The sequence below is a fragment of the Ursus americanus genome, chromosome 4, assembly GCF_024610735.1.
Source record: "Ursus americanus isolate L20-20 chromosome 4, mUrsAme1.1.p, whole genome shotgun sequence".
In the NCBI taxonomy this organism is placed as follows: domain Eukaryota; kingdom Metazoa; phylum Chordata; class Mammalia; order Carnivora; family Ursidae; genus Ursus; species Ursus americanus.
Genome location: NC_142130.1, coordinates 82,625,659 through 82,638,415, shown reverse-complemented (window position 1 = coordinate 82,638,415; position 12,757 = coordinate 82,625,659). Strand labels below are relative to the sequence as shown.

General features: G+C 38.0%; 1 protein-coding gene across 1 annotated transcript in view; it reads left to right on the top strand.

Moving 5' to 3' along the window:
- The window catches only part of ADAMTS5 (ADAM metallopeptidase with thrombospondin type 1 motif 5), a 46,118-nt gene extending 35,622 nt beyond the window's left edge, over positions 1-10,496 (top strand). The window contains exon 8 of the mRNA XM_045785478.2: positions 3,729-10,496. Within this exon, the coding sequence (XP_045641434.2) occupies positions 3,729-4,296 (568 nt within the window). The 3' untranslated portion in view covers positions 4,297-10,496. The remainder of the gene's footprint in view (positions 1-3,728) is intronic.
- The last annotated feature ends 2,261 nt before the right edge of the window (positions 10,497-12,757 follow it).

Sequence of the window (12,757 nt, the reverse complement as noted above, 5' to 3'; positions counted from 1 at the left end):
ATACATATGAGAACTAAGGAGGGGGTGAAAAAGTTCTGGCTGCAGAGTGCAAACTCCCGGCGCCTCTGGAGGCAGATAAACTGCAGTGGCTCTGAGGTCAAGATTTTGCAGCATGCGAACACTAAAAACAGAAAGGCTGTGATATCCCTGCGAGTGATCTCCAGTATTATTCCTGAAACATCATGTAGGGAAGGATGGCTGGTTTCCATCATAATTATTTCGTTTTACAGAGAAATTTTCACTAGGCTGTATTTTTCTTGAAGACATCTCTCATTGCAAAATGTTAAGTTAATTGCAGGAATGTAGACAACAATATCATTTTATAGTGAATTCTCCTGATCTGTATCTACTCTATAAAAAGTATATGTACAGTAATGTCTGCTTACTCTTGGGGTCCTTGATTATGCTTTCATTTTAAATATGTAAGTTTATAAAGTACCAGTTCCTGGGAATTAAATGTTTTTAAGGTTTGTTTATTTATTTTAGATAGAGTGAGAGGGTGCACACGTGCAAGTGTGGGGAAGGGCAAAGGGAGAGAATCTTCTAGCAGACTCCCCACGGAGCCTGACCCAGCGCCCCACATGGGTCTCGATCCCATGACCCATGAAATCATGCCCTGAGCCAAGACCAAGAATTGGTCACTTAACTGACTGAGCCACCCAGGCGCCCCTGGCATTAAATACTATGTTATCAGAGAAGATGAGGAAGCTGGCTAAAGAGTCTTCTGGAATGCAGGACTGTCTTTCTTCTTCACCAAACCCTTCTTATGCTGAATGGTACTGGTCCAGTGCACTCGTATTCTTGCTGTGTGTGCTGTGTTGTCTTTAACTGGAGGGTAATATGCAAACTAAATTAACAATAAGGATTTATTAAAACTATTGCATGCCATGTTATTGTGGAAAACAGGAAATTTATCTTTGATATAATAAAAAAATGGTATGGCTGAAGAATTTATTCTGAATTTACTAATCTTATTTGCTAGTGATTTAGTAATTATTCATCCAATTGTATTGAGCCATCTTTGTAAAATACCCCGCATGTCCATCACATACGGCATTTTTATATGTTGCGAAGGTGCAAGACACCATAGAAATGATGAAGTCGACCTTTTTGTTTTTCAAATGAGGAAACTGGGACTCTGAAAGCTTAGGGCTTATCTAATTTTGCACGGCTGATGAATGCCAAAGCAAGGGCTACACCCCAGGTCATAAGAAGGTTAAAAAAAAAAAAAAAAAAGGAAAGAAGGAAGCAAGAGGAACAAATTCAGGTATCAAATAGGAAATAAAATACCTTCTGTACTACGTGCCATGTATTCTTCCTACATAAACTTATAAGCCACTTTTTTAAATACTGAATTTGGCATTTTGTCGTTTGGATTGGCAACCAGTATCTGTGCATTTGTGGTCCCATGAAAAGATGAAGAAATTCATGATCGCCACAAGCGATGGGCAACCTGACAGCTTGCAAATTGATTTGACCAAGATTATATTATGTGGTACAAATGATCTGTTTCACTACTCCAAATAAATTACCTCGGCCTAATGTGATGTATAAAAAAGGGCATTGATCTTGGGGCTGAAGTCTTTGTCATCAAGCTCTGGCTCAGTAATTTACAGAGACTGTGATCTCTCAAGAGTTACTTCATTTTTTTTTTTTTTTTTTTTTTACTATCAGAATTCTTGAGAGTCGAAGGGCATTAATAGTAATTTTCTTGCAAGTTAATATTGCTGTGAGGATCCAATGAGATCATGCATATTAAAATATTTCATCAAGTTCAACCCTCTTCACAAATATGACCGTAACCTTAATTCACCCCCTCTCAATGTTCTTCATCTCAGTAAATGGCAACTCAGTCCTTCTATTGCTCAAGGACCAGGAGAATAAGAGAATCGTATTTTACGGAGGCACGAAGAGATCAAGGCACCAGTCCTCCTACTGACCGTTGCCTTGTGTAGCTCAGCCGGAAGCCCCCGCAATGCTGACAACCCCAGCCGAGTCTCATGAATCTGAGACAGACGCTCAGGAATAAGCATTAAAAAAAAAAAAAAAAAAAAAAAAAAAAGCTCTCCTACCTGATTCCCTTACCCTACATTCTTCATTTGCTTTACACCCTGGTATGTGTCATTTAAACTCCAAATATAACCAGAACATTTTCACATAACTGTTAGAAAGTATGACTGGCAGAAGTAAGGGGGGATGTCAGGAAAGGAGTAAACTAGGGGAAGGGGGCCATGGCTTTGAGTCTAACACTGCCACTAGCTCTGGAGAGCAATAGTTCAAATACTTTAATAAACCTCTGCTTTAGATGTTTTCTATGTAAGACAAGATATTCTTTCCAACATCCCTCCTAGCTTTGTTTGAAGCCAATAGGTTTGCATATGATCTCTTGGTATTAGATATTTAAAAAAAAAAAGTCCTGTAACAAATTCTGTAAAAATATGAGTTACATTGAATGGATAAGCAATATCGTCAGCATTGTATCTTCTCTCTCCCAGTGTGGTGGGGAACTCTGACACCTGTATGGCAGCCAGTCTCTGTCCAGCAGATGCCCAATGGACATCTGATTCAGAGGGAATGGCTCGGCAGGGAAATACACTTGGATTTTCAGAGTATGAATCAGTTGCCCTATCCCTCTAAACCGGAATAAGAATTCAGCAGTAGACAATTAAATGTCACACACATCAAACTTCACAGACAATTTATCTATTTATATTCAAAGAACTAAGAAAGCAAGACATGTGGTGGCCTTATTCTAAAACTACTTACAGAGGCAGAGAGTTTCACAAATGACTCCTTACTGGTATAGTAGTCCCTTGGCACTTAATTAGCATTTCTGTCCTAGCCTTTTTCAAAAGCTATGGATGCTAGAGATATTGATGCCTTTGCCCATTTTCCTGAACAGATGATGGCTCATTAGAGACCTCCTTTATCTGTCACCCATCATATAGCCTCGCTCAATCTATCATAACGTTCATGGACACCAAGTATCCGAGGAAATTTGCTATGGCATTAAAGAATCATTTTTTTTTCTTTTGATGATACTGGTAAGCTATGGTTATCCACTTACAGAATTTATATTTCATTTGTGTTCTGCTCAAGAAATCCAGTGTTCTAGTAGAAATAGAAGCAGAGCTTCTACTCTGTCTCTAGTTCAACAGTTAAATCCATGGTTCCCCAACTACTCTGCACATTTGGAACGACTTTCAAAGTCCTGCTGCCTCTGCCCGGTCCTGACAGATGGGATTTAATTGGCCTGGGGCCTGGGGATTTAAATTTTTAAAAGATCTCCACATGATTTTAATATGCAAATGAGTTTGAGACACATCAATTTAAGGTTTTCTATAAGATTGAGGGCAGATTTTTGTTTGTGTTTACATATATCATCCCATTTTGGGCCAGAGCGATAGGATTTGATAAGGGTGTAAAATGTTTTTGGAAATCTTTAACTAAAGTTGGTGTACATTTTTAAAACAAAGGCAGGTGGCTAACATCATCCTAATTTTGAACATTGTAATAAAATCATAGTCCAATTGCGATTTTATTTTGTTATAAGGAAACTAATTTTTGAAGCCAATTTTAAAATAATCTCTTAACTACATTAAAACTTTGTGTCAAGATAAGGTAAGACTTTTAGAGAACTTTAATTTGGTTATCCATTTATTAAGTGTTTACTTATTTTTCCTTCTCTCTCTCTCTTCTCTCTCCTCTGTGGACTTTTCTGCTTCCAGTAAGGGTTACACTGACGTGGTGAGGATCCCCGAAGGGGCAACCCACATAAAAGTCCGACAGTTCAAAGCCAAAGACCAGACTCGATTCACTGCCTACTTAGCCCTCAAGAGGAAAAACGGCGAATACCTCATCAATGGGAAGTACATGATCTCCACCTCAGAAACCATCATCGACGTCAACGGAACCGTCATGAACTACAGCGGCTGGAGCCAAAGGGACGACTTCTTGCACGGGATGGGCTACTCAGCCACGAAGGAAATTCTCATAGTGCAGATTCTTGCAACCGATCCCACGAAAGCATTAGATGTCCGTTACAGTTTTTTTGTTCCCAAGAAGTCCACCCAAAAAGTCAACTCTGTCACCAGCCACAGCAGCAATAAAGTGGGCTCACCCACTCCACAGCTGCAGTGGGTGACGGGCCCGTGGCTCGCCTGTTCTAGAACCTGTGACACGGGCTGGCACACCAGGACGGTGCAGTGCCAGGATGCAAACCGCAAGTTAGCGAAGGGATGTCTTCTCTCTCAGAGGCCTTCCGCATTTAAGCAATGTTTGCTCAAGAAGTGTTAGCCTGTCGTTATGATCTTCTGCAGAGACAACTGGATGTTTCATCACGGATCAGTCCACGCAATGGTGGTGATCAGTCGTGGTGAACCAAAGGTCTACCTAAAGCACGGAAAGTCACGCTTCGATGGCGTTGTCAACAGGAGTCTAATTATGGGCAGAATCTGCTCTCGGTGACCAAATGAAAATGTGCACTGTTTCGTGTGACAGTGGTGACCTTGGAATATAGAAACACTTGGGAGCTATTGATCATCCCCTGGGCTACAAGAATGAAAAAACACTGATGAATGTAGAATCAGGGGACATTTGAAGATGGCAGAACAACAGTCTCCCCCTTGTCACCTACCTCTTCTGGAATGTCTTCAAAGGCATCAGAATCATTATCATCCACAATATACAGTAGCTTATTTTTACTGTTTGTAAATACATTCTCCCTTGGTATGTCACTTTATATCACTTGGTTCTATTAAAAAATATGTGTGTATACACACACACACACACACACACACACACACACACACACACATACGTATATATTTCTATAAAAAAATGTTTGACCAAAGTAGGTCTGCAGCTATTTCAACTCCTTCTAGTTTCCAGAAAGAGCTGTGGATGTTTTACTGGAAATTAAGAACTGCTGCTGTTTTAATAAGATTTCACATATTTTCAGACTACAGGAGATCAAATTTTAGTCAAAAACCATTTTGACAGCAAGCATCTTCTGAGAAATTCTTAAAAGAAAAAGGATCTCAGTGTATCTCGTCATTTAAATGCATACACGGGTCCATTTCCTTAAACTTTTGACTGCCTGCATTTTTTCAGGCAGCCAGCTAAACTGATGCATAATTAGGATGTAGAAATAATGTTTGCGTGTGTGTCTGTTATGAGTATTCAAAGTCTAAAAACTAGTTTCCTCATGTTAGAATTTAAAAGGAAAAAAAAAAACACCGTATTTCACCATAGTCTCGATTTATATTTTCACACCACTTTCCCCAATCAGAAGCTTTTATCTGATACCTTATTATTGTGTAATATTCATACAAAGCACACTGCAGAGAGTTTTCTGTTCACATCCGACACCTTCAACACTGGTATACCTCTTACCAGCAAGCCTTTAAAATGCGTTTGTTTTTGCTTGGCTGTTTGTTCAAGGGTTCTGTAAGACCTACAATGTTTTGTACTTCTTGTTGACTTAGTTTGATAGGAGTATTAAAGATCACTTTGTAGTTAGCCACATCTAGAAATGGTTATCATTCATGTGGCTTGTGCAAAAAAAATAGTGGTTAATATTAATAAGACTGTTTCCACACCATACAGGCAATAATTCCTTGCATTTTTTTTTAAATCCAAGCATACTGATACTGTACGTAAGATTTTTTCCAATTGGAAAGCATTTGGTTGTACCCGTAAGTGTCTGAGTGATGAAATGTGATGATTTTTGAGAAGTTTGTTGATTCTATTTCCGTAGTCTGTCTATAGGTAGGTTGTTAAGTTTGGATGTTAGATATGGAAAAGTTTTACAATCATATGCATAAAAATCTTTTCTTAAACAGTAAACTGCACCCCTCCAGCCCATAGCTCAGAAAATCCAAGGTGTTCAATCTCATTGGGATTTCTTTATCTTTATGAAATATTACAAAGCCTATTGTTTGTTATAAAATTTTATAATAATCATACCAAATGTGCCTACTATTAAAAATTTGCATATCAAGATGTTAGGGGACCTTTGTTTGAGTTCCCTAAGCTCACAAGAGTTTATTTTTATTAGAAGATATTTTTAATAGAAAAGTATTATGTAACTGCTCCAGCTATGTCACCTTCATTTCAGTGGGCGAGGAGAACAGATGTCTCACTGTTTTAAATATTTTCTTAGGAAAGTATTTCGTAAAACAAATCATTGTTTTACAAAACTGATAATCATCCTTTGGCTTTTCATAGACTGTCTTTGCTTTAGACATGGTCATTTATTCTTAATAAATTATTAATTAGAGAAATGAGGCCCATCTAGAACTTTTGGCCTCCATACATTTGATGGAGGTCACCAGATATCAGGGAGAGGGAGCAAAGCTATTCATATCAGTCAGAAACAAAATTTTAAATCCCACCGACCATTTGATTATTCAGAGAGAATTAATAGTGAGGCCGACATTACTTTTTCCCAATTTTTGAAATAATTTTAATCAATTAACTCAATTCTGACAATGTTTATTTTTATCTTTTGTGGTCATATTCACAGCAACATTAAGAAATAATTGAAGGGCAAATATGCTTGTCTCCTACTCCGCTTCTCTATACCGTATTCGTAGAGGTTTTTTTAGCATGATTTATCATTTATTTTTCCCCCAAATGATGAAGTCTTATACTTTTCAGTGAAACAATCCTAGAGAGCTTAAAAGGAATAAACCACTATTCCATGCTTTTAAGGAGTTTTCTTTAGTTTTTTCATACGAGTATCAAACAGATTGACTGAGGAATGTATGTCTATCTAAACTCCTGAGAAAAACGGTATGGACTGGAAACTGAAATTCAGAGAAATGGAGTGTTCGGTAGAAATAAGGAATGATGAAGGGAAAGTCCTCCATAACGAAATCTAATTCAGTCCAGTTGGATGTCGGACTCTGCATTTCACCTTTCCAGACTTGCATCGTGAATAAAGAGTCTGAGATCCATGAAGCCGAGGTTCCTCCCTTGAAAGAAAAAAAAAAAAAAGTTTGTCTGAAAATGCTCAGGTTAGTAAGAATCTAATCCCACAAAGCTACACACTCCAGATTAAGTTTCGCCGAATAAAGGAAACCCAGAAGAAAACAGCATGTCTTTCTTCTGGAACAGAAAAAGCCAAATTAAGCCCTGCCTTGTTCAAAGGTTTAAGGGCGATGTTTTAATCTATTCAGTCAATTCAACTTCCTTTGCCTTCCTGTGGAAACAGTTTTATCCCATTAAACTAAGAATGAAGGGATTAATCACGAACAAAAATAAAGTTGCAGCACTGAAAAAAAAAGTAATTTATTGTTTTTGCGACTGGTATGTGAATTTGTGTGATGAAAGTATTTATTCTTATTTAACAAAAATATGTGCAAATTCTATATTTAAAATGTTTTGCTGTTGTCCTACTTTTAATTTATGCTTCATGTTTGTGTCATAAAGTACACTTTGTGAGTTTACATAATCTACAGCACTGGTTGCTTTTGTATTTTTTTACAGAAGGCTTTCTGCGTGAAACAGGCATATGTGCATATATTCCTCACGTATCCTTATTCTGATATTATAGTTTTCCTTTCTAAGGAAGTTTTAAATTTACTCTTTCTTGACTAGTAGTGTTCATTACTTGTAGTTACATTAATAGGTCTTTTGGGTTTCGTTAATACTGATTTTTCCAAGTCACAGGTAAGAAAAACACTTAAGCAACTAAGGTCTAAGTTCTAACTCGACGTAGAGATAGACTGGCAGCTTCCCATAGAAGCTAAGACACAGTTGAGAATCAGGTCAGTTCATTTCACTGATAAACTTGGACAAGGAGCTGTTGGTGTATTGTATGATATTTGTATATACACAACCTCCGAGAGACATTGATGAGAATAAAACCAAACATTGTCCTTTGCTGCTTTAAAAACACTCCTTAAAAGTTAATATCATTTAGTCTCTAGCATTGGTAGGATTCGATAGTGAGAGTAAACAAATTGAATTTAAGTGATTCAAATATTAGTAGTCATGGATGTTTCTAAAGTAGGGGGTCTCCATTGATAGAATGTGACTTTATACTACTACTAATGAATCTCATGGAGTAAATAGGACTTGGGACAGGCAGGGACACCTTTGATCACACCAGCTTGCCTCTGACTGGGATTTCAGTCTGGTCGCAGCAATAAGGCAAAACACCTTTGGATATACAACTGACCAGATCAATCTCTGGCTCTGACGTTTCCCCCATTGACTCCTTCCTTAGTAACAAGGTCATTGTAATGGTTTAGGTGAGCACAGCAACCAGATTCAATGAAGTGCAGGACTCGTGTATGACTTAGAGTTCACTTTTTTTTGAGAAATAAGATTGAATTTAATAATGGCCAAATTTTGCTAATAGTTTATGGCTGAGGTTTGGTGAATATTACTAATCTATTTATCATTAAACTTGAGGCGATAAAAATCCCTTGTATTTTTTAATATTTCAAAGTTAATAATAATGATGAGCACAGAAATGATCATCTGGAGCTATCATAGAACCAAGGTCAGGGTCAAGGTGATCTAACACTTTAAACACACAAACAAGGAACTCGTATATTTTCTCTATCATTTTTCTCATTTGCCAACAAACTGTAGTTTTAGACTGTCAAACAGGCAGATCAATTTAGCTAATTAGTCCACTGAAAAAACAATCTTCCTAATAGTCTCCCTGCCAGCATGAACCAGAGAAATAATTCTCAAGTTATATGATCTCGCAACATATCAGTCTATAACGCATAATCATCTTCTAGTCTGTTAACATATGGGAACATTTTGAAATAAGAGCCCATTGCATTAGTGAGACAAAAATGGAAATATACATGAAGTTCAGATCACGAAAGTATTCGATCTGCCAAATGTCTTTCTGGTGCAGATTTTGTGGGAAAAAAAAATAAAAGAATATGTTGTTAGATGTTGTCTGTTTTCAAAGAGACTAAGACTGAAATGTACATATTAGTTAACCCAGTTAATTGCACCTTCCTTAGTAGCACTTTAGCAGTAAGTTGGCTACCTGTGGTTCTTATCCTGGAGCTCCACCAACTGGTCCACGTGGACCACCAGAGGTCAAATGAAAAACCAAACGGCCCATCATCTTAAGGCATGGCCACATCAGAGTGATCCAAAGTCTAACACTGTGAGGAAAACTGTGATTTGTAAAAAAAGCAGCATTCTTTTTTTATTTTATTTTAGCACATCCGATGAACAATTGTTATTTTTATCAAGGTGCTAATATCTTCAGCAATCGAGTGCCAAGTGTGGCATTTCTGAGTTACTATTTGATTCTACATGATTTTTCAATTTGCAAACGAGAGCTCTTAAGTTTTTGGTCAAGGCAGGGCACGACTTGATACTCAGTTTTCGGGAAATTGCATCTAATGGTCAGTCTGATCAGCAGGGTTCAGTGACATAAGCTAGAGGTACATCAAGGACGTTTAGAGTAACATCAAAACTGGAAGAGTGTCAGGCTAGAGGAATAGACTTTCAGAGGATCATGGTTCATCACTTCCTAAGCCATGGGTGTTCCTTTCAAACCTGCCTTTCAAAAGAACTTGTTTGTTTCCTATACACAAACTTGTGTGTGTGTTTAGCCTGACTTACTTAGCTCTGCAATATATTATGTCCATGGTAAACACGTGGCTACTACTTCTTGGTCTTTTCTTCAACAATCCACAGCATATTAGAAGCACTTCAACCCAGACTGAGTATAGAACAGGAGAAAAGAATAGGAGATCATGTTGTGTGTGACTTTGTGAGACTAGACTTTTGCTTAAGAAAAATGCATTGTCTCTGGATGGTGTTTTTGTGTTACATGTTCAGGCATGACATAAACGTGGGAGTTGACAAATACTGCTTACATTTTAGTATGATGTATGAGTAGAAATCATACACATGCCTTGTTAATAGACCGCGGGTAGCTAAACAGATCGCAGAAATGTATTTAATGTGTTGTAAGCAGTGGCACAAATATTTGATTCCTATATTAGAGTCTGTGAGGAAAGACAGGTGATCAACCTAAGTGGGTACAACTGACATTTTTAAATCTTGAAACATGCTTTCAAGGTAGAGTAAAACATTGAAGATTGACATGTTGTCGTATATAAGCAGTAAAATGTAAGCTGCTTACTATCCTCAATTTTTCGGAAGTGATGGTATTTTTCCGTAAATGTAATGCAGTTGAAAAACCAAAAATCTTGGAAAACTAAGACGGGTTTTGTTTAAAATGTCTCTTCAGCTCTGGCAAATTTTGAACCTGAATCAACTATTGAAAGCATTACTGTGTCTTGTAGCCTGCATTCCACGACAGCTCTGTTATTCAGGTAAACCACTTGAACTGAGTCGTTTGGGACCTATACTGTAATATTTTTCATTGAGGAACAATATCCTATTTTGTAAAGCATTTCCCTATGTGTGACTTTAAACTGTAAAATTAAACATTGGCTTTGTGGTTTCAGTGGGCATAATAAATGTTAATTGTAAACTAGGTTAAAGTATGTACTGCATATAATATGTTTTAGAGTTGGAAACTATTGTCCATTTATTTTTAATTTTCTCATAACAGTAGGACCAAGCCTGGTCTTAAGGAAGCCTTAGGCTCTCTGTAATTTCCACTGTTCTTCCATCTGGCATAGACAATTCATACTTCCTCTACGTAGGTTATAGGACTTCGGACTTACTGTTTTAAGTTCTTCTTACCAGACTATCACGCCCTACGTCTGTCTAGTGTTGAAATTCTAGTGTTAAATTAGGAATGGCAAGCACCATAATCTACCTGCTTCGTTTTTACTTGTTTTTAAGATAAACTTATGCCACATAGAAAATGAAAGAGTCAAGACTAATGCCTGCGTGGAAATTCAAAAAGAATTATCATTCGTTCACTAGCAAAAGCCTATTCATTTGTTAACAAATTTATGGCAATAAAGTTCCTAAGGACATTGATTCCTTCTAAACCTGAAATCATTACTGTTTAGTATACATTGCAAACACTGAATTTCTCCCTCATATCAAATAATATTTCAGAATTAATGTGCTTTAAATTCCCTTCTTAGTAGGATATATAGATTTTAAAGAAGTAATTTGAAACACCTAAACTTTTAAAAGAAGGTATAGAAATTTAATCATCATCATAGTACTGCTAGGATCGGTTGACCATGTCTTTGGGTCACACCCTGTGCTAAACATCTCACAAACTTTCCCCCATATGTTTCTCCCCATGACCCGTATGAGGTTGGTCTGAAGATCCTGATATTGCAGATGACGATTGCATTGTCATAACTGTTAATGGTGACCTAGCTGTTCCCAAGTGTCAGGCACTGCGATAAGCACATTAGATATTTATTATCAGTTTTCGGCTTCTTGAAGCACTGAGAGTCTTCAAACCACATGGAATGTGAGTCTGAGGGAGCGACCATGCAGTGAATGGAGGACTGTGTGAGATTGGAGAAATGTGGGGAAGTGTTTCGATGGCCCAATGTGTGGTGGGCCCCCTGAGTAAATGTAAGAGCAGTCCTGAAATTCCAATAAAAACAGCAAGGAAACTATGGAGAATCAGACAAGCAGTGAGAACAGAGGCAAGTGCTCAGAGTGTACAAAGGACTGTTGTTTAAGGAGAGAGGAGAGAGAATTCGATTTAGAAAACTAGCAAATTGCTGAGAAGAATTAAAAAAAAATCGGTATTTAACCTTGCAAACTCCTTCACAGCTCATAATGAGCTGGTTCAGACAAGGTCAGAGGCATAAAAAATGGCCCTGAGGGGAGCTTTGAGATTAAAAGTCGAGCGAACAAAATGGTTAGAAATGGCACTACAGACACTGGAAAAGTCCAAATCATCTATAATTCCTAGACTCCGTGGGAATCTTTCTTGATGTCTCATTGTTTTAGTTGTTCTATTAAACTAATGTTTTCCCACAGAAGAAATGATCACCTGTCTAAATGCAGACACAAGCAAAGGGGTGTAGCTTCTCTTTCTCTGTTCCCCCACCATGTCCATCTCACAGGTGAAAAGAATCAGATCTCAGGAGGACCAACTACTGGGCTGTTTCCGGAGATGGAGAAAGATACGAAGCAGCCCCAGGACCTCATCCAACATGAATTCATAAACTTTGCTGTAATATTGATCTCTCTTTTCACTTCTAGATGCCCGCAGCACCTTGTCTCCCTATTTCAGCCTTCGTCAGGGTTTGCCTTGAATTGGAGTTACAGACCTTCTGTTGTAGTTTTTCATTTTTGAAAGCATCTCAGTCTTGGGGAGCAGGAAAGTGTATTTCTTAATCACTTGGAAGTAGACTTATTCCAAGAACAGTGGCTGAACTAGTTTTAGGTTAAACAAATTCTTCATCTACGAAAGTGTGGGGGACTGTTAACCCACTCACGTTTTAGATAAGAGGCATTGGAAGAATGTACCTAGATGTTTCTTTACTCATGAGCCTCCTTACTATCTCTTTGCCTCCTCAAAGGTGTTTGTTTTCTTTCGCTCCTTCGATCTTCGTTGTATTGTTTTAGGCAATTTCAAGATAAGAGCTCAGACTTTAGAGCTGGGTAGGACTGGGCAGAAGATAAGACACGAGAAGCTACACAGGTGGAACCTGGAGGAGGTGTCTGGAGCCGTGACCACTATGGGCGTGCCAGATGGGATATTAGTGTGCAGGGACAAGCAACAAAGGTCCCTTCCTTCCAGAGCATGCTAAGAACAGCTCCTTCTTAGCCGCTCCACTGCTATCCCCCAGTCCAAGCCACCAACCTTTTCTACCCT